Source organism: Prionailurus bengalensis, chromosome E4 (assembly GCF_016509475.1).
Source record: "Prionailurus bengalensis isolate Pbe53 chromosome E4, Fcat_Pben_1.1_paternal_pri, whole genome shotgun sequence".
Taxonomy (NCBI): domain Eukaryota; kingdom Metazoa; phylum Chordata; class Mammalia; order Carnivora; family Felidae; genus Prionailurus; species Prionailurus bengalensis.
In genome coordinates, this window is record NC_057360.1 from 68,462,576 (window position 1) to 68,483,850 (window position 21,275).

General features: G+C 56.1%; 1 protein-coding gene across 1 annotated transcript; it reads left to right on the plus strand.

Moving 5' to 3' along the window:
- Window positions 1-4,730: 4,730 nt before the first annotated feature.
- Window positions 4,731-20,159, plus strand: SHE (Src homology 2 domain containing E). The gene is made up of 6 exons (XM_043569545.1): window positions 4,731-5,497; window positions 7,743-7,869; window positions 14,899-15,192; window positions 16,042-16,198; window positions 16,865-16,984; window positions 18,245-20,159. Exons 1-6 carry the CDS (start codon window positions 5,015-5,017, stop codon window positions 18,429-18,431), a joined length of 1,368 nt encoding a protein of 455 aa, XP_043425480.1. The 5' UTR covers window positions 4,731-5,014; the 3' UTR covers window positions 18,432-20,159.
- The last annotated feature ends 1,116 nt before the right edge of the window (window positions 20,160-21,275 follow it).

Sequence of the window (21,275 nt, forward strand, 5' to 3'; positions counted from 1 at the left end):
CTCGGGTCCCGAGCGCTCCACTCAGCTGCTAATGGTCACAGCACTTGAGGGAGACGCTGGGGTGATTCCGAGCTCCAGAGCTCCAGCCGGGTGCCGCAGGGCCAGGGGAGACCAGAGGCTGTGGGGCAAGAGAAGGGTGGCTTATCAGCGAGAGGAAGCAGCTCACACACTGCCGTGTCTTCCAGAAGGCTCTCCTGCAGAGCCAGCCACAGTCAGAGGGTGCCGGCACAATTCGCCATCACACAAGTACTAAGCAGGTCCTGTGGCAGGCAGAGTAACGGGGCCCCAGGGCGGTCAACGTCCTAGTAGTCCTTGGAGCGTGTTAAGGGTCCCGGTCCAAATTCCAATGTGGTGGGAATGGGGTTCACCGCACCAGGCAATTCTCCAGATACCCAGCTTGGTGTCCAAAATTCAGTTCGGTTCTGGCACTGTCTCTCCAGGGACAGCCTCAGATCTCACAGACTAAGGGCTCAGCCCCCCAAGTTCAACTTCAGACGCCAGTCAAGGCAAGTCTAGACTGTCACCTGTGCTTTTGACTGACCAGCTATAGATGGGAGGTTCCCATGACCCCCTCCTTGGGTTCAGTTCATTTGGTACAGCGACTCCTACACCATTTTCCTTCCTGGACTACAGGTTTATTTCGAGGGATGGAAGCCGGAACAGCCAGGTGGAAGAAACGCAGAGGGGAAATGGAGGTTGGAGGGGTGCCTGGGGGGCTCAGGCAGGTGAGCGTCTGACTTGGGCTCAGGTCATGATCTCACGGTTTGTGAGTTCGAGCCCCATGTTGGGCTCTCTGCTGTCCGCACGGAGCCTGGAGCCCGCTTTGGATCCTCTGTCTCCCTCTCTCTCTGCCCCTCCCCTGCTCATTCTGTCTCCTTCTCAAAAATAAACTTAAAAAAAAAAAAGCCTTTAAGAGAAAAAAAGACATACACGTAGAAAAAGGCACAGAGCGTCTGTGCCCTCCAGGAGCACCATTCTCCCCAAATCCCTACGAGCTCACCAACCCTGAGGCTCCCTGAACCCCGTCCTTTGGGGTTTTGTAGAGGCTTCATGACACACGCTGGGTTGCTTAACTCATTGGCCGCTGGGGATGGATGGACCCTCTCCCCTCCCTGGAGGAACTTCCAGTCCCACCCTCCAGTCACTGAGTTCCTTCCCGGCACCGGCCAGCATCCTCGTCACCTAGCGGCTTCCCCAGCCACCTCATTAGCATAAGAAAAGACACCTTTGTGGCTCTCACCCCAGGAACTTCCAAGGGCTTTCCGAGCTCCGTGCCAGGAACGGGACAAAAACCAAGTACGCATTTCGTAGAAGCCACACTATCACACCTCCAAATCTGTTGGGTCACGTGGCAAACAGAATTGGAGTTGCTTATCAGCTGATCTTAAAATAGATTCTCGGTGGGCCTAATGCAGTCAAGAGGGGCCCTGGAGAGTGCTGGGGGACCAGAAGAGGGTTGGTAAAAAGATGTGACTGCAGAAGCAAGAGTAAAGCAAAGCAGGCTGGGGGGAACTCTGCCGGCCCCTCCAGCCACTGGCGAGGCCAGGAGCTGGGTTCTCCCCTGGGTCCTCCGGACAGAACGGGGCCCCGCGCACACCCTGATTTGCGCTCAGCCACCCGTGGCAGACCGCACGCAGGACTATGGTGCCGTAGCTTGGGTTAAGCCACTAAAAAGGAGGTAATCTGTTACACGATAGCAAACAGGAAACTATTCCCGGGACCGTGAGCAATTCTGAAATCACACCCCCGGGGCGCAAGGGCCAGGCTGCGACACAAACACAGAACCTCGGAAAGGCGCCTTTCGGCTTCCACACAGCCCCAAGCCCAGCGCGGGGGGGGGGGGGGCCCTGGGTGCGGTTAACCTGTCGAGCAGGAATCCAAACCCCTGTGCCATAGTCCCCAGGGTGGATGACACCCCAAAGCACTCCACCTGTGAAGAGCAGCCGCCGTGTCCATCCGTTCGCACTTCCCTGGCGCGTTCCCACGAATGCGGTATTCTGGGCTGTTACTTTCGCATTTGACGGACGGAAAAGGCTGATTATAAACGATACTGAGGGACGTCAGGTCTATGGCTCTGAAGACTGGGTTTTTTCCCTATAAGTAAGGAGACGCTCAAAGTCACCTTAAAGGGATTTTTTTTTTTTAATTTTAGGAGAAACACAAATTAAAACATTAAATTTCGGAAGAAAATGGTAATGCCTCCAAATCGTCCCCAGCTGTGGGTCAGCTGCAACTAAATTGAAACCAACTACAAGTAATTGAGATCATTAGAAGACGCAGGTATGGACGAACAGAGAGGTTTATGGGCGCATCAGGGTTACGGTGTCACTGTCCCAGGAATCCCTGGAAAAGTCTGTGGGCTGAACGGGGCGGGCACCCTCACCTCCAAGCCAAGGCCCTCCCTAAATATTTCAGAGATACCTGTAGGGTCTCTGGCAGGTGCAAATTCGCAGTCTCATTTAACCCTCAAAGCTAGGCAGCAATACCCACTGTGCAGGTGAAACCCCGGAGCCCAGAGATGACAACCTGGCAGGTCTGTCCAAGACCGCATGATCTCTGCTTGTGAATGGAGAAGCCTGCTTTTGAATCTGGACCACAGAACTCCAACGTCATGAACTTCCCCTCCTTGTTTGCTCTGCAGTAGGATCTTATTTGTGTGTTCGAAAAGACAAAGAACTTAGGGGCGTCTGACTTCTGCTCAGCTCATGATCTCAGGGTTCTTGAGTTTGAGCCCGGCGTCGGGCTCTGTGCTGATACCTCGGAGCCTGGGGCCTGCTTCAGATTCTGTGTCTCCCTCTCTTTCTGCCCCTCCCCTGCTCATGCTCTCCCTCTCTCTCAAAAATAAACGTTAAAAAGTGTTTTCTTTTTAAGACAAAATACATAAAGAACTCATGCAACTCAATAACAAAAGAATAAACCAATTAAAAAGGGGGCAATTTGGGGCGCCTGGGTGGCTCAGTCGGTTAAGCAGCCGACTTCAGCTCGGGTCACGATCTCGAGGTCCGTGAGTTCGAGCCCCGCGTCGGGCTCTGTGCTGACAGCTCAGAGCCTGGAGCCTGTTTCAGATTCTGTGTCTCCCTCTCTCTGACCCTCCCCCGTTCATGCTCTGTTTCTCTGTGTCTCAAAAATAAATAAACATTAAAAAAAATTAAAAAAAAAAAGAGGGGGCAATTTGATAGACATTTCTCCAAAGATACAAAAATGGCCAAGAAACACATGAAGACACCCGACCTCTCCTCCTTCCCGGACGAAGGGAAATGCAAGTCAAGGCCATAAGGATACCAGCCCTATGCGCCTGGAGGGCTGGAAGTAAAGAGACAGAGTCTAACAGTAAGCGTTGAGGCTGTGAAGAAATGGAAACCCCCACATCGCTGGCAGGAACGTAACCTGGCCACAGCCACTTTAACCATTTGGGAGTTTCTCAAAAAGTCAAAGAACTCCCTATGCCCCAACAATTCCACTCCGGGTTGTCTACTCAAGATAACTAGAACCTACCTGCGCACAAAGACTTGTACGTGGCAGTCCTGTTCACCAAACCCCAAACTGCAAACAACGATGAATGGATGGACTGGTTAAGTCAAACCACTGTATACGCACACAATGGAATATTATCTGGCAACACAAAAGGACAGAAGCTTTGATAAATGCTACTACCTGGACGAATATCAAAAACATGATGGTAGGAGAGGAAAAAGCCGGAGGCAAAAGGCGGAGTACTGTATTGTTCCATTTCCAGGAAGCGTCCAGAACAAACTTGTAGAGACAGAAAGTAAATCAGTGGCTGCGGGGAGGGATCGCTACTGGGCACGAGGTTTCCTTTCGGAACGGTGGAAATGCTCCAAAATTAGATTGTGATGCCTGCACCGCAAATACAATAAATACCTGTGAAGTGTACACGTAAAACGGGTGAATTTTACGGTGCGGAAATTATGTCTCGATAAAGCTATTTCGTAAACAGCCACGACACATTTCCAAGAACGGCTGGTGTCGGCAGGCATGTTTTTGTCACCCGTCGCACAGAGCCCCGTGGCCCCTCCGCCAGGACTCAGGACGTAGGGCGTCGCCCTCGGCAGCAAGTTTACTCTTAGGCTGGAAGTTTTCTGAATTGCTTCTCAACGGGAGGGGGCTCGCGGGGCCCCCAGTCAGGTGAAGTGCCCCCGGGCGTGCAGACGCCCCACCGCAACTTCCGCAGACGCAGCCAGCGCGAGCAAGCGACTGCCCCGGGGGTGACCGCGCGCGCGCGCCCCGCCACCCCGGAGTGGAAATGGGGGTGCGGCTTGCGCAGCCGCCTCCCAACGCCGCGGGCCCGCCACCCCTCGCCCCGCCGCCTGGGGCCCGGGGACCGCCACGCCGTACCTGCCCGGGCCCCTCGCGTCCACCTGCCGCCGCGACGCCGCGACGCCGCGCCCGGGTTGCGCGCTCCGCCCACCCACCCCCGAACCCCCCCCCCCATCCCCGCAGCGGCCGGCGGGGCGGGGCCGGAAGGGAGGGGGTCGGCTCCCGCACCGGGGGGCCCCCACCCCACCCCCACCGTCGACGGCCCACGCGCAGAGCGGCTCGTGGGACCGCGCGGGGGCCGCTCCGCGCGGGTGCGGGGCGCTGCGCGAGCGCGGGGAGCCCGGGGCCGGCACGTGCGCCCCCTCTCCTCCCCCCTCCCTCCTCCCCGCCCCGGGCGCAGGCGCCGACCCCGGCGGATCTGGGCGGGAGGCGCCAGCCGCCGAGGGAGGGGCGCGCCGAGGGTGGGCGGCCTGTCGTCGGTCCCCGGTCGGTCGCGGCGCCGTCCCCTGTCGCCCCGGCGAGCGTGGGCAGGGCTGTCCCGCCGCGGGGGTGGTGGGGAGGGAAGAGCAGGGACGTCCCGCAGGGTCCGGGCCTGGGCCCCCTCCCCGCCCCGCCGGGCTGCGCGCCGGCCGGCTGGGGACGCGGAGCAGCCCCGGGGAATGCGGCGGCCGCGACCCCTGGCGCCCCTCCGCGAGTGCGCCGCGCCCCTCGGCCGCCTGCCCCGCGGGCCCCCCCCATGGCGGCGCGGTGGTTCAAGGAGTTTCCGCTGAACCTGAAGACGGCGTCCGAGCGCGCCCGGCCCGGTGGCGGCGGCGGCCGACTGCGCAAGAACTCGGAGGCGGGCGGCGCCGCGCCGGCCCCCGGCAAGGGCCGCAAGAACTCGGCGGCCGAGCTGGGGAGCGGCCGGGCCGGCGGCGGCGCCCCCAGGGACAGCCGGCCGCCCCGGGACAGCCTGCAGGGCCTGATCCAGGCCGCCGCGGGCAAGGGCCGCAAGAACTCGCGGGCCGCCGAGGACGAGCCGCACCGGGGCGTGGCCAGGAGCGCGGGCTGCAGCACCTACATCAGCAGGCTCATCAAGGTGGACGCGCAGGAGAAGAACGGCGGCGGCGGCGGCGGCAGTAGCAGCCCCAGCTCCAGCGCCTCTTCCTCCGCGTCCTCTTCCCCTGCCTCCCTGGGCCCCGAACCGGACAAGGGCAAGGTCGTGAGGCAGCAAGACACGGTAAGAATGCGGCCTCCCTGGGACCACCTGTCCCTGCAGAAGCGAGACGGCGAAGGGAGCGCGGAGCACCTGCTGGGCGCGAGGCTCCTCTAGGCGGCGGGGCGGGCGAGGGGGGCTCCCCCTCCCCCCCCCCCCCCCCGACATCTGGGGACGGTTAAGACACCATTTAAAGTCGTTTTGGCCTTTCTATCGTCTTGAGAAAATCTTCGTTCTCAGGAGAGGGAACTTTGCGGAAACGTGCTCTCCGTTTAATTTTGTTGGCAGTTTGGGAGAGTAACTGAACGAGACCTTCCTGCTTTGTTGAACGTGACCCCCTTATAGATGTGCTGTGGTTTTAAATCCGGGGGGATGTGCAAAGCTAGATGCGTTCAGACGTTTATGGTCGGCACCCCTCAGGTAATGGGTTTCAGAACCTGGGGAACAGGCAGACCGCACGCCCCAGGCCGTCTGCTGGCTTGGAAGTGCCAGGCACAGTTCAGCCAGCACCCCAAGATTGCAGCCCTTTTGCTCATTCCGTGAACGTGTGATGTGCAGCCGCGCGTAGGACGAGGCGCACAGGGCTCCAGGGGCTGCGGAGGGTAGAGTGGGACCCGGAAACGCCCGTGAGGAAATCACAGCCTGGGAGGGAAGGTGCTTCCTGCTTCTCGGACCCCCCCTCCCAGGGCTTCTGGGCGCTGACCCTTGTGAGGCGCTTGACGGAGAGGAGCGGGACCCTGTGAGGAGACCCCCTCCATTCTCACAGCGATGGGTTGGGGGTTTGTTTGCTTGTTTTTGAAACCCACCCTTCTGTGTGGAAAGGAAGAGAAGAGCTCAGCCCCCAGCCCAGGCTGTCACTTCCTGTCGTGGGAACTTGAACTTTCTCTGGCCGCCTGCCTGGCCGCAGTCAGGAGCCCGGAGCCCACGGCGTGCGTCTGCTCCGGGCACTCTGTTCATCCCTCCGCTCATTCCTCCCGCAAACACTCACGGCTTGCCTCTGTGGCGCCGGGCACGGGGGTGGGGACCGGGTGGAAAGATGACCCGGGACCCAGCTGTTAGCCAGTGGCGCCCCTGACCGTTGGACTGGATGGGAAGCACCTTGCAGCCGAGGGCCGAGGGCTGAGTCGTCTGTGTTCCTGGGAATGGGGCTCACGTGGCGGGCAGCGAGAGGACGGAGACGGGGGTGCCGTGCGGTGGTGCGAGGGCCTCACTTCTGGATGCCCCATGTTTCTCAGGCCACCTCCTCCAGGCAGGCGGCCCCTGCCCTCCTCGTCTCTCCCTGTTGGTGTCACTTTCCCTGCCGGCCCAAGCGATTCCCTGCCGCGAGTTCTGATGCGATCGGAGACCGTAGCAGGTCTGGGGCCGCCCCTTAGTTGGATTCACCTTTCTTTGCCTTTTGGTTCTTATTCCTCTCCTTCTCTTCTGCTGGAGCAGGTAGTTTACACGGTCCCAGCTGTTTACTCTGGAGCCACACTGACAATAGGGCAGGGGCTGTGCTTTTTGTCCCCCCCACTCTCCCTGCAAAACTGTTCCCCCCTGAGAAGAGCCTGTCAGGCTCCGGTCCCCAAACCTCCCGCGTGGTCCCCGAACCTCCCGCGTTGTCAGCCAGCAACTGCAGCCTAGAACCCATCACACACGCCACCTCTCCGGGCACCTTTCTGGTTTTGGAAGATTAGATGTTTTTGTGCCAAGTACGGACCAGAACTCTGTCGCTTGGGGAGACCCGTGTGCCTGTGAGTCATGGAACCTAGACCTCCCCAGTGCTGTTCAGTTCTGACTGCGTCTCAGACTTCTGAAGCCTTCTCTTCGGAGGTTCCAGATCGCTGAAGGACGAGACCCAGGCTTGGTTCCACTTGGTCCCGTCACAGCGCCTCGCCGGTGCCGGTGGACGCTCAGTGCTCACTGGCGACTGGCTGACTTTCGCCTGTGTCGCCCACCAGATTGGCATTAAGGACCAAAGTCAGAGGGAAGGTGCTAGACCAGTCCAACAGTCACCTCTGTCTTCCACCGGCAAATGCGTCACCGCCTGGGGAGACAACAGACCTGGAGACGAGCTTGGGGTCGAGCAAGGTTTGGGTGACTTGTTGCCGGTCAGTTTTGCCACCGACAGATCACATGGCTGTCCACCTGTGACACGATCCAGCACGAGCAGATCCATTCGGAACTGGCTGGGGATCTTTTTGGCTCTGCAGATTTTCAGTAGGTTTTGATCCCATGGCCGCCTGGTGTGTGATCACCCCCGGCAGCTCTCCTCTCTGGTTCTTTTAAGGTCATCATTTTAGAAGACTACGCTGATCCTTACGATGCCACGCGGACAAAAGGTCAGAGGGACGCAGAGAGAGTGGGAGAGAATGACGGGTACATGGAGCCCTATGACGCGCAGCAGATGATAACAGGTTTGTGGGCAGAACGCCGGGCGGGTGAGAGGCGCTAACCTGCGCTTGGGGGACAGGTGACGCGGTTCCATCGGGTCTGTTGACCAGGAAAACAGAAGTCGGAAACAAAAGCAAGCTCAAAGTATCTAGTTAACTATCTTTATGGTTCCGTATCTTTCGGCTTTAGGGTCTGCAGAGTCTTTAACATCTTTCTAATTCTGTGCAAAGTGACACTTGTGAGTTTGCAGATGTGCTCAGGTCGTGACCTTCAGGGTTGAGGTGGTTGACATGCATTTCTTGGCCACTTTGACGCTCGTGAGGGGGGTCAGGGATCTCTCCCAGGGACTGAAACACACCTCAAGGATTTCACGTGGTTAGAAAGCACGGACGTGACACGGTCCCCTGTGTCACAGCAGAAGGTTGATCTCTCGACAAGCTCTACAGCGTGGGAGCAAAAAATTAACCACCAGTCACTGTTGTGAGCCAGGCCGTGTGGCTCAGACCTCCCGAAACCACAGTCCGCTGTTCCCGTGACGTCGCGGGCAGAGCTAACGTGTGAGCTAAGCAGTCCCTGTCGTCTCCAGCACCCAACTTTGCCCTTTTGTTCACGGTTGTCTCAATTTCCTGTAAGTGATACTTAAAAATAATATGAGCTAGTTGTTTAGATTTATTTGTGAAACTTAGAGTAAAATAACCTATTCACCGTTTTCCCCTAAATGCTCTTTAATCCGTAAGGAAAAATGTGTTTCTAAGGGCTGACCCCAGGCACCCTTGTTTGGGCGTTTCGTGCCTGGGGAGGGACGCGTGGGCCACACGCAGAGCCTGTGGCTCCCGTTTCGGGACAGATGGGGAAGCCGGCAGCCCAGGCGCGGAGCCACGGCCCGGAGGGGGGAGCACAGGGAAGCCGGCACCCTGGACGGGTCGAGACAGGCTTCAGGATGAAAATGAGCTACAGCAGGAAAGGGGGGCCGCGTCCTGTTTGCCTGCTTACAGAGATAAGGCTGCGCTTTGGGGAGGGTGTACCCTGGCCGGGCTGCGACCCCGAAGGTCACTGGACTGTGACCTCTAATGAAATCTGTGAATGAAAGGAAGTGAAAATGAACTTAGTCAGAATTTTAAAAAATATCAGAGGCTTGAAAGGAATAGAGGAAAAGATTTACATAAAATTGAGGGAAAAGATTTTTTTTTTAAGGCTTAATTTTGATTTCTTTCTTTTGTCTTTTTGGTTTTTATTCGTTTCTTTCCCTTTAACCAGAACAGGTAGTTTATCTGTACTGTCCCCAGTCGGTATTTGTGGAGCCACACTAATGATAGGAAAATGCCATGATCCCCACAGGACTGTGCTCAGAGACCCCAGCCCTTTCCCCTTTCACAGAATCAGAGATTCTGACTTTGTAAGAGACAGAGCAGAAATTAGCGCCTAGATCTCCTCCGGGTCGGGTGGTCAGCTTCCCCCACCACGTGGCCTCGGGACACGTCTGAAATGACGTAGGAAAAGAACTTTACATTTTACACATAATTGGGGCGCCTGGGCGGCTCAGCAGGTTAAACGTCTGACTTCAGCTCGGGTCATGATCTTGTGGTCTGTGAGTTCGAGCCCCGCGTCGGGCTCTGTGCTGACAGCTCGGAGCCTGGAGCCTGCTTCGGAGTCTGTGTCTCCCTCTCTCTCTGCCCCTCCCGTGCTTGTTCTCTGTGTCTCTCTCCTTCAAAGATAAATAAACATTAATTGTTTTTTAAATCTTACTCATAAGTGAGGCACCTTTCCGCTCAGGCTCATAAAGAAGGTTGTATGGAAACATCAGAATTGTCCAATGTGAAATAAACGTAATAACAATAGCTAACGTTTAATATTCAAGTATTTGTTAAGTGCCAGGCTCTGTTCTACAGTTTATGTGAGTACGTTTATTTAGGAGTACAAGGTTAATATATCCAATTGGAGAATAAATTCAAATTTACTAAACATTTAAATTACTAACTGTTCAATATTAATAGCTTATTTTGTCTTAAGAAAATCCGTGAATTTTAAAACCTCATTTAAAACATGTATCAAAACACCTTCTCAGTCAGTGCAGAGAATATACCTCTGATTCTACCCGTGGGCTCCACAGCTGGACAGAATAACAGGAAGTGAGTTTATCGGAAGCTGGAAATAAAACATTTGCTGCTGGTTTTTTTTTTTTTTTTTTTAAACCTTCTGCCTTTTTGTTCAGTTTGGTCCTTATGTGCTTGGTTGTCCTGTGCAATCTCAGAAACGGCTCCTTTTTCTTGAAAAATGTTAGAGAATTTTCTTTAGTTTCACATTTTCAGGAGATGGTGAGGACACCAGCCCCTGTCCTTGCTGTCCTGTGAGATGGCGGGACCGCGCCCGGCGTTAACGCCCTTTGAGATGTCAGAACCTCCAGCAAGTGCTTCTCAGGCAAGTACTCGAGCCTGGCCCTGTGCTGGGCTCCGGGCTTACCAGAAACAAGACCACGTGACCCATGTCCTTATGGACTGACCTTGCCTCCCAAGAGGCAGACAGACCCGACACCAGCAGACAAGAAAACGTGTCATTGAACGTAAGTGAAGTTTATAAATAAATCCTCCCTTAGACGTACCCAAGGATTGTTCAAAAAAATTAGATTATGAACGGTGGTATCGGTGTCAGTCTCTCCGTTGTTCGGCTAAGGTGACAGCAACATTTTAGCTACATAATTGGCAGAAATTTTCTAGCTGATTTAGCACGATGCGTTCAAGTGAAACCTTTAGCCCAGGAAGGGTGTTCATCCCCGAGACCGCCCGCGTTCCGTGTGGGAACTGCTTCCGGTGGTGGTGCTCTGGTGCCCGGCCCACCAGTTACCTGGCCAACCCCGCAGCCCGTGCAGTGGTGTTGGAAGTCTGGCCGGCAGTGAGGACACGAGAGTTTGGAACCATTCAGCAACGTGTCTGCGTGGCTCGGCGGGAGAGTGGAGGCACCAGGCTGTTCACCTGCACTGGTCAATACCTGTCTGCCTCTCTAAGTTCTGTGCTCACTGTGGGGCTTGAACTCACGACCCCAAGATCAAGAGTCACTCACTCCACCAACTGAGCTAGCCAGGTGCCCCTGAATAGTCAAATCTGAAGGAGAGTCTCATTGTTGGGGTGTCCATTAAACCCTCTATGGAGGGGTGCCTGGGTGGCTCAGTCAGTTGAGTGTCCGACTTCGGCTCAGGTCACGATCTGGTTTGTGAGTTCGAGCCCCACGTCGGGCTCTGTGCTGACAGCTCGGACCCTGGAGCCTGCTTCGGATTCTGTGTCTCCCTCTCTCTCTGCCCCTCCTCTGCTCGTGCTCTCTCTCTCTCTTTTTCTCTCTCTGTCTCTCAAACATGAGTAAACATTTTTAAAAATCCATTCTGGGAAAAAACAAAAATAGAAGACTTTGATTTATCTAATTTGCCTATACTCTACTTGTGAAACCTAAAGTTCAGGGTTCCTCAATTATATGTGCTTTTGTTCAGGTATTTAGACTTATTTGATAGGGAAATATTCAAATCATTTTATCTTTTTAAGTTTTTTAACTTAAGTTTTTAAGTTTTTTATTTCCATGTTCCTTTATTTTTTTTTTTTTTGCATTTTTATTTTTACTTAGTTTTTTTTTTTTTTTTTGAGAGACAGAGTGTGAGTGGGGGAGGGGCAAGGAGAGAGGGAGACACAGAATCCGAAGCAGGCTCCAGGCTCTGAGCTGTCAGCACAGAGCTTGATGTGGGGCTCGAACTCCCAGACCGCGAGATCATGACCTGAGCCGAAGTCGGACATTTAACTGACTCAGCCCCCAGGTACCCCTAAAGTATTCAAATCATTTTAAATCAAAAGCTTGAGCACTAATAAAACCTGTGCCTAAAAACATCTTTGAGGGGAAAACAGTTTGTAAGCGTATTTGAAAGCATTGGGAGATGGGTTGGGGGACAGGTGCGTTACAGAAATGTTGTGAACATTCTGCATGAAATCTTTGGGGCACAGAGTGAGCATGCAGTGCCCAGGTCCACTGAGGCCACGCGGCCTCGTCTACGTCCCTGCGAGAAGGGGCTGACCTGTGTGTCGCCGCTCACCGGGCCTCACGGACGTGCTGCTGTAATGCGCCTAGTGCGCGCACGTCCAGTAAATTCGGCCGTTATTTAGACACTCTGGAGAGAGAGTTGCGTCTTCCCAGGGAGTTCTGGACCCGCGTAGCGGACTGTTCACCGCCAGTTGCACTGCACTTAGTGAAGGAAAGTCCTGGTCCTGTTCCTGGTCCTGAGCCGTTGAGCCAGGGCGGGCAGCCTGGAGGGTGGGGTGTATCTGCAGGCCCCGAGGTCTGTTGTCCGAGGTAAAGGCCTCTATCAGCAGGGCCGGGGCGTAGCTTCCTCTCACCGTTTCCTCCTTCTCAGGCCCGTTTCCTCCCGGAGCCAGCCCTGCACGTCAGGGCTGTTCTCCAGCGGGAAGGTCGGCCCGCTGGGTGATTGTTTCTGTTTCTATGGCGCCTCAGGCTGGGGGCAGCAGGTGCCGGAATGGAGTGCAGGGCGACTCCCTCGCAGGGCCACCGCTCAGGCCCTGGTTTCCCCCAATTAAATGGTGCTTCTCCGACCTCCCCGCCCCCCGGGCCACCCGGGAGGGAGCGCTTCCCAGGGACTCCCGTGTGCCCCGGCCTCACTCGAGACCCTAATCATGGACATCACTTCAGCACGGGCCCGAGATTTCCTGTGGGCAGGGCTGAGCTGAGGCGAGGACCTGGGGCAGGGTCACCGTCTAAGCTGACGGTAAGCCTGGGGTTTGGTCAGAAACTTACAGTTTCTAGGTTCGTGCTTTGAATTCCGTCCTGCCTTCTCTTTCCTTCTTCTCAGCTCTATAGAAACATTGTTTTAAAAAAATTCCAGCCCGATCTTCACCGAACCAGGAACGGAGTGGGGATGTTGTTCCCCATAATTTCATCTAGAGTAGTGAAAACGAGGCGCAGTATTGAAGGTCGAGAGGCTTGGATGGAGACGCACCTGCGCCAGCGCCCGTCCTGGCCCCGGAGCCGGAGCCTGCTCGCTCGGACACGGAGGGCTTGGCTCCAGGAGAACCCCAGGACGGGGACAGGCAGGAGGCGCTCGGATGGGGGGGCACAGGGACCGGAGGCGGGCCCGTGCTCCTCAGGCTCAGCCTCCCCTGAGAACCCCCACACCCCAGACCCATTACGCCCAGACCCCCACACGCAGGGCTGGAGCCCGCTGTGGCCGGGCCCTGGGCACCGACACCGTGGTTCTGAACTTAGCGTCCTGACCGTCACTCGCCCTTCAAAGTTTCATTTGTTGCTCTCGCTGTGATACGAGTCTCTCCTTCAGTGACTCTTCTCCGAGTGTCACCGTGCCCGGTTAGTTGTGGTCGTCCGACCCTCCCGCTTACCTGGCCCTTCTCCGCCCCTGCGGGCACGCTGGGGGGGGGGGGGGGGCACCGCCCCCGCCCACCCTGAGCTGGGAGCCCCGGCTCTGCCTTTGACCCTGTCCTTGTCTCCGGGGTTCCCACGGCACTAACAGCCTTCGTGTGTGTGAGCGTGCACCTGTGACTCGGAAGGGAGGTGGGCAGGAGAGAGGAGGGGACTCTGGGTAAGGTTTCCACACGTGAGGGGTCGTGGCCGAGCAGCTGGCCCTTTGTACGCAGGCCGTTGAGAGCCCCGAGCGGGTTCAGGCGGACTGAGGTGCGCGCACTTGGAAAGGCTCCTGGCGGCGTCCCGGCGGGCGTTCGGAGCAGCCACAACATGGTGCGTCCACGTCACCGGCTCGGGCTGCCCAGACGCCGCCTGCCGAGGCCTCTGGACCTCGAGCTGGTCGGTCCCAGACACTCCTGGCTCCTTCCCACGTGGCTCGTAGTTTCTGCTTGGTTTTTGCATGCTTAGCTTCCAGTGGAACGTGAACGTAATTGTTATTACCTGCTAAGAAAACGTAAGCTGAATCGCATCCAGAACGACCTGAACTGTGTATCCTTGCCTTTAAAACTCGTGTGTCTGGGGCGCCTCGGGGGCTCAGCTGGTTAAGTCTCCAACTTTGGCTCGGGTCCCGATCTCACGGTTTGTGCGTTCCAGCCCTCACGACGGGCTCTGTGCTGACAGCTCAAAGCCTGGAGCCTGTTTTGGATTCTGTGTGTCTCTCTCTGTCCCTCCCCGCGGCGCGCGTGCGCTCTCTCTCAAAAGTAAATAAATAAAACTTGCGTGTTTGGAGCCCAGCGTGCCCGCTGTCCAGCCCCCCACCGTCTCCCCTCTCCTGCCTCTGTCCTTTGAACTTCCCTGTCAGTTCCGCGCTATGGGAACAGGCCCTCTGCGGTCCCCACCTCCCTGTCTCCCCTCAGGCAGCTTCCTCCCTTGGGCGTGACCTCCTCTGTCAGGGTGAACCCATCTTCCACGGGGAGTGTGTCCACGTGCAGTGGCTGAGAGCACGGCTTCCAGAAGCCAGCTTCCTGCTTGTGTGTCCAGCGCGTCCCGGCTTTGCCACGTGCCGCTGAGGACAATTGCCTTGAGTTTGTGGCTAGCTTTCCCTTCTGTAACATTAGGAAACCACAGTACCCGTCTCACAGGGCTGTTGTGAAAGCCACAGAGTGCACCGTCCGTGACGTTAGCGGTGGTTTTTACTTATTAGCCCGCCACATGCTGTTTGTGAACGTGTCTAGCTTCCTCAGTGTTTTGAAACCGCCTAGAAGTCAGGAACTCTGTCCTGTGCACATAACTGTCTTCCCTCAGTGCGTGTGGCCCGGTGCAGAATGTAACGGCCCGTCGACTTTTATTAAAATACTGTGGTCTCAGCCCTCCACGAAGGTGGACGCTGGGCGGTGGGGCAGGTCTCCTGTGGCCATTTCTCCTTCCACAGGCTGCACGTGGCCCCGAGATGCCTGTCCTCAGGCGATGCCGGATGGCGCGCCCGCCCAGGTGCCTGGAGAGGAGCCGTAGGTCCTCGCGCGGACAGGCGGCCCCTTCGCATCTGGGCCGGGAGGCAGTGTGGCTGTTCTCTGCCGCCTTCCCCGGACAGCAGGAGGCTTCCGTGGCACCCCGCCGTCGAGGTCTTACGTACGGGTGTTTTCCAGAAATCCGACGCCGAGGTTCCAAGGATCCCTTGGTGAAGGCTCTTCAGCTGCTGGACGGTCCCTGCGAGGCGGGCGACACCGGCACGAAATCGGAGACGTCAGCCAAGAGACGGAGCTCCAAGGACCTCCTGGGGAAGCCCCCCCAGCTGTACGACACGCCTTACGAGCCCACGGACGGCGGCCCCAGGACAGAGGAGCGGAGGACACGACTGCCCGCGGGGGACGAGAGGCCAGCGGCCGAGTACGAGCAGCCCTGGGAGTGGAAGAAGGAGCAGATCGCCAGGGCCCTGTCAGGTGAGGGCTGCCCCCAGGCGCCGGGGACATCCCATGTGGCTGGAAGGCCACGCGAGGCTGAGCCCCGGAGGCGCCGAGTGCCTTCAGTGGCTTGAAACGCCCGCGTGGCCGCTGCTCTGTCCCCACACGTCTCAAGCCGTCGGGCCGGGAGCGGCTTCTACCGGCTCCTGCTCGGGGCCGCCCCTCACGCCTGGTGAAAGTCCCACTGAGGAAACGGCAGCCCTGGGTGCGGTGCGCTGCAGGGGCCCCTCCTTGAGGCGCGAGTGTGCAGAATAGCTTAGGAGACGCGGGCGATCGGGCTCGGTGTGAACGGTGGTCTCCCTCTGTTTGGCCGACAGCCTCTTTTTCCTCGGATTGGGAAAAGTCAGGGGTGTCTTTTTCCCTCCACCAGCGAAGCCAGGCTGGTGGTGCCCGTGTGGTCCACACGCAGGCTCAGTGGAGTTCGGTTTCCGTCCTGTTTTCCGCCGACCCCGCGGCCACCTGCTGTGCTGCGTGTCGCTCGTTCGTGTCTCTGCTCGGTGCGGCCCCGGTGGCGTAGCGTCCAAGGCGCCGTTCGTAGTTTCTGTTTCCAGGTTGATCTGTGTATTATTTCATAGTAAAAGCGGCTTATTTGGTTTCCTAGAATGATACGCTCGTATCTTTTATTCTAAATTTACTGAAAGTTTTTAGAAGTATATGCTAGGCGCACTCTGGAGGCCCCCAGGACGCACCCCACCCTGGGTGGTCGGCACGCGTCAGCCCTGGCCCAGGGGGCTTCCTTCCCGAGATGAGGCCGGCAGGGAGGCTGCCGCTTTGGCATCCGCCCCGGCCACCCCTGTGGCCTCCGTGTTAAACGAGCCTTCTTTCCAGTTCAGTTTGAAGGCTCTGAGCGACCTTCCGTCAAGGAGGACGCGGTGAGGCCGCACCCCCGTCAGAAGAGCTGGACCCCCAAGGTCTTGAAGCCGGCCGCCTCCGAGCACGGCGAGGGCGAGAAGGTGGACCCAGCCCTGCCGCTGGGGAAGCAGCCGTGAGTCTCTTCGGCACTCGGGGACGAATGGGTGGCCGGCGCTTTTGCGGGCAGGGGGAGCACTTTGCACGATGAGTTTTGCTCGTGAATACTTGGTGGGTGGGGCTTAACGAACACCTGTTTTCAAAGCCTGTTGCATTTGTGCAGAGCGGAAAGGGCGCTGCATCCCGGAGCCGGATTTCAAATTTCGTTCACCCGTGTGGACTGAAAACTCTTCAGTGACACCAGCCCCGTTAACTCCCTCTCATGCCTGATCCGTTTTGTGATCCACGTTTACCCAAATCTGTGTCTCGTCTCTTCTGAGCGTGAAGCAGAATCTAGTTCAGGCTATGCAGCTCCCACCAGAAGTGCATTACAAATGATATGTTTTGGGGGCGCCTGGGGGGCTCAGTGGGTTCAGCGTCCGGCTTCGGCTCAGGTCATGACCTCACGGTTCATGAGTTCGAGCCCCGCGTCGGGCTCTGTGCCGACAGCTCGGAGCCCGGAGCCTGCTTCGGATTCTGTGTCTCCCTCTCTCTCTGCCCCTCTCCCGCCCTCCCTCCGTGTCTCTCTCTCTCTCTCTCTCAAAAGTAAATAAAAACAGTAAAAGAAAATTTTAAATGATACTATTTTATGGAGCGAGGCCCTGTCTGGATTCGTTCTCTGATGTTGGTGCCCCCTTTACAGTTGGTACCATGGCGCCATCACCCGTGCGGAGGCCGAGAGCCGGCTGCAGCCCTGCAGGGAAGCTGCCTACCTGGTCCGCAGCAGCGAGTCCGGGAGCAGCAGGTACACCATCGCACTGAAGTGAGTACCGAGGCCGCGAGCGCTCTGCTCGGGAGGCGGGCGGTGCGCCCCGCGGCCCTGTCCCGTCGCGGGCAGGTGGCTTCTTCAAAGAGGTACAATTTGAAGGCGGTGCGCAGGGGTGCGCCGGCTCGGACGACGGGGTGTGAGGGCTGGGGCTGGAACGCGGGGCTGGGACGGGGTAGATGCGCCAGCATCTCCGGGGACGGCGAGCGCCTCTGCTCTCACCCGTCGGTCGGTGTCCGCCTCGCCCTACCGGATCCCACGAGCCCCCCCCACCCCCCCCCCCGCCGTGGGTCCAGCAGAGAGAAAATCCCCGACAAGAAGAGGAATTCCCAGTGGGACGGTTCAGTTGTTTTATTTCCTAGTGTTGGAGACTTCAGTACATCAGGTCCCTTGATGTCAAAATGCCAACTCCAGTTGCACACCAGCTTCTCGTGGGGAAGAGGGAGACGCTGGCCGGCTGTCCCCCCACCCCCCGCCACCGTAACCGAGCGCTCGCTCTGGCCCAGCGGAGCTCCTGTCATGGAAATTCTCGCGGCTGTGGGCCCAGTGCTAGAGGATCATTGTCAGAGTCCCTAACAGCATTTCCTTCCTGAGGAAGCGGAGCCCCTGAAACAATCAGGCTGGAGGGAGAGAGGCTGGGCTGGTCGGGCGACGCGGCCCGGAGCGGGCCGGCCGGCAGACACACAATGGCAGGAACAGCGCCACTGCGTTCCTGACGCGGGGCTCGTGCGCACATCTCGGCCTGGGTGCCGGCTGTCGTCCTATTCAACCAGGGACAGTCTTCCCAGTTTGGGGGTGGGAGGGAAGGAAGGAGGAAACTGGGTTTTTCTTCTCCTTCTTTTCCTTAACCTATTCTGCGGGGAAGAAAGGAGGAAAGGACCTCACGTCCTGGCCCCGTGACGAGGAGGGGGCTTAAAGGGGATTTAAACCTCACCTTAGCGGTCTCCTGCTTGGGCTTAAGCACTAGCCTGGCAATTTGGGGACTGGGCTTCCCCCCCCCCCCTTTGGCTTTTTTGGTCCAGTCCCTGATGACCTGTGTGTTACGGACAAACAGCCCAAGTCTGACCCACCTTTGGCCGAGGCCTCGAAGCCTCCCAGAGCCCCTGGAGAGCGGGATACGTTTCTGTTCGCGTTTGTAACGGTTCCCGGCGCGAGTGAGAACGCGTCTGCCTGTGACCTTGGCCGGGATTGTTGTCCGTGGGGGACGACCCCCCGCTCGCTCGGTCCCATCTCCTCCTCGATTCTGTCTCGTTTCAGGACTAGCCAAGGGTGTGTCCACATCATAGTGGCCCAGACCAAAGACAGCAAGTACACGCTGGACCAGACGAGCGCGGTCTTTGGCAGCATCCCCGAAGTGGTGCACCACTACTCCAGCGAGAAGTTGCCTTTCAAGGGGGCGGAACACATGACCTTGCTGCACCCCGTGCACAGCAAGCTGCACTAAGGTCCGGCCAGCAAAGCGCCGGCCAGGCCCCTCCTCCCGCGACATCGGCGCCCAACCAGCATCCGGGGGGGCGAGGCGGGGACCGCACCCCGGGACTTGGTGCGAAGTGAGTCTCCGTCTAGAAGGCATCCTAAATCCGTTCCGTGACACTCGGTCGCTGACCTGTTGCTTTTCCACAATGAGAAATCGTGATTTACCGGCTGCCTCCGCTCTCTGGGGTAGGTGTTCTGTTTGGGGGAGGGGAGACTCTCAGGAAAGGTGAGTCAGGAGTCCAGGAATATTGTTTTCCAAAAACGTGCTAGTTGTCACATGGAGGACCTGGTCTCTAAACAAACCAACAAAAACGCAATTGGCATTAATACGAGGCAATAAAAATGGTCACGTGGGCCCAGGGAGCGCAGGTCACGGACCCCTTTTCGGGGAAACGGACGAAGAGTGGAAAATGAGTGAACAGCAGGTGATTTGGAGAAAGCTGTGGAGTCCGTGAAGGTGCACAACTCTGACAAGATTACTTTGTTGCTCAGCCTTCTAAGAAAGTTGTGTTTTCTCAATCTCTGGGGACTTTTTTATCATTATTCATAGAAGCATAAACAGGCAGGAAGACGCCCCTGACTTAAGAATCAGCAGTATAAATTAAGCCTTGGCATCGTTTTAATTCTGAATTCTAGAATGAAATACACAACAAATCTGAAAATTTGAAAAGCTCAGCAGCCTCGAGCTGGATGATTTTTGCTGGATGATTTTGCAGAACCCGAGTACCTCCGTTCCATCCTCGGGCATTTCGGCTGTCGGGGCTGGTTTTTAATGTTTGCTCCCTAGTTTGATTTGCTTTGTGTTTGGGAGTAAATGCTAAGTGTATGCATATGTGTACCTCTCTCCGTCCGTCTCTAGGACGTGACTGCCCGTGCTCCCCTCCGAAACGTGCAGTGTCTCCTGGGCTATGCAGAGCAGGCCAGCTCCCGGCATAAAAATATTTCTAAAGAGACCAAGGTTTCCCTATTAAGATATTAAATTAATATTCCTAGTCTGCTTACCTTCATGGTTTATTGGGAACTTACATTGACCGTTGACTTACTGTGAAAAAATTATGTAAAAAACCACGAGAATGGCTTCCTGTGAGGAGACCCCGGGGACGGCCAGCGGTTAGAGCCGAGCAGACGCTTCTGTGTTCCGGGTCTGCCGCGTGGACCTCAGAACTGGCCCACGTACACGTGCACCATCATCCACGAAAAGCTCATTTTTGTGGCTCCTTTTAAATACACGGAAGAAGCTGATTCGGTTAATTTTTAGGAAAGCATATCTTTCTGGTTAGTAGTTATCATTCTGTCACGATTTAGAGGTTAGTAAATCCTTGCTTTTTTATTCAGTTAAGGTTGTCGCCAACGGGTTGTGTGATCTTGGATTTAAAAACTTGAGAGGAACCTTTTCTTACCGAATCTCAGTGATTTTATTAATAAGAGTCTCCTGTGTTTTAAATACTGACAGAATGTTTTCAGTGTGTATTCACTGTGTGTGACATCTTTGGCACAAGATTTTTTTGTTACTTTTAGCATCTACAGTTCCAATTCCAAATCAACAAATATTTATTATCTTCCATATACAAATCACTTATTAAACTTATTTTTAGTTCAACATTCTAAAAGTGAAACCTTATTTTCTACTTAAACTTATTCTACAGAATACAGCGGTGATCCTGATTGTAATAAATGCTAAAAGCTTTGTACAGTTTTTCCTTGTGCACTAAATGGTTTCTGTCGCCCCCGCCCCCCAACTGAGGAGTGTGCAGCGAAATGACATTTCGACAGCAAACCTGATGCGTTACGTGTTCATGAAGCTTCCATCGCACGCTCAGTATTATGCTTTCTCTGCAGTCGTGACTCGTGACCTCCTTCGTGCGCCTGGAGGTAGACATGTGGGCTTGTAAATGGTCCAGCTCCCTCAAACCAGGCGGGAGGTTGTAACAGGAAGGGACGGAGTAAGTCAGGAGGGGGCTCGCCTGCTGTGCTCTTCCCTGGGCTCCTGCTGTGCTCTTCCCCAGGCGGGCGGAGGAAAGTCAGGGGCTTCCCGGCTTCAGGGCCCAGCAGGTGTCGCTAGCGGCTTCCTGGGGTTGGGGGCGCGGCTCCTGGGCCAGCTGATCCGAAACCCTGTGACGCGTTTCCACTCCTGGCTTTGAGTGCTTGGGTTTTTTGTCATCTTGTCTTGATGCAAGTATTTGCCCATAGTCTTCCTCCTTGTGCGTTACCCCGGTCTCCCAGGGTATTTTCCGATTCCTCCTAAAGAGGATCATGTCCTCTAGCAAATTTGTGCTCCCTGGCCTTGAATATGGCATCCTCGGGCTTCGTCCGTCTGTGACCCTTCTCCATCACCGGCCCGTTTAAAAAATGATGAATTTAGTAACTTCATTTGCGGCCTATAGGACATTCCTTTTTACTTTGCTACCATAGCTGTTTCTATCAGGATGGATTTCAACCAGTGGAGTTGCAGGGTTTCAGTAAGTAGGAGTAGAATAACAGAGCGTCACCATGTGTCCAAAAGGGAGAGTATTGATGTGCCGCCTCTGTCGGGGAGAGAAGTGTCCTTTTGAGTTTTCCAAAGTACTTTCTCCTTAACTGTTTAAAAAAAGAGCCTTTATTCTTTGCTGACTCGTCCGTCATTTATTGGCCTCTGCCAGAGGCTGGGGCCGCGAGTAGAGGTTGGGACGGGTGGGGAAATAGTTCTGATCGTTGCAGGGATTATTTGACCGTAATATTACTCGTGAACGGTCATTGTTGGTAAACCACACTTGATTCCGAAGAACTGAGCATCTGAGGTAGTCTTTAGTTGCTTGGTGAACAAGGGCAGCCT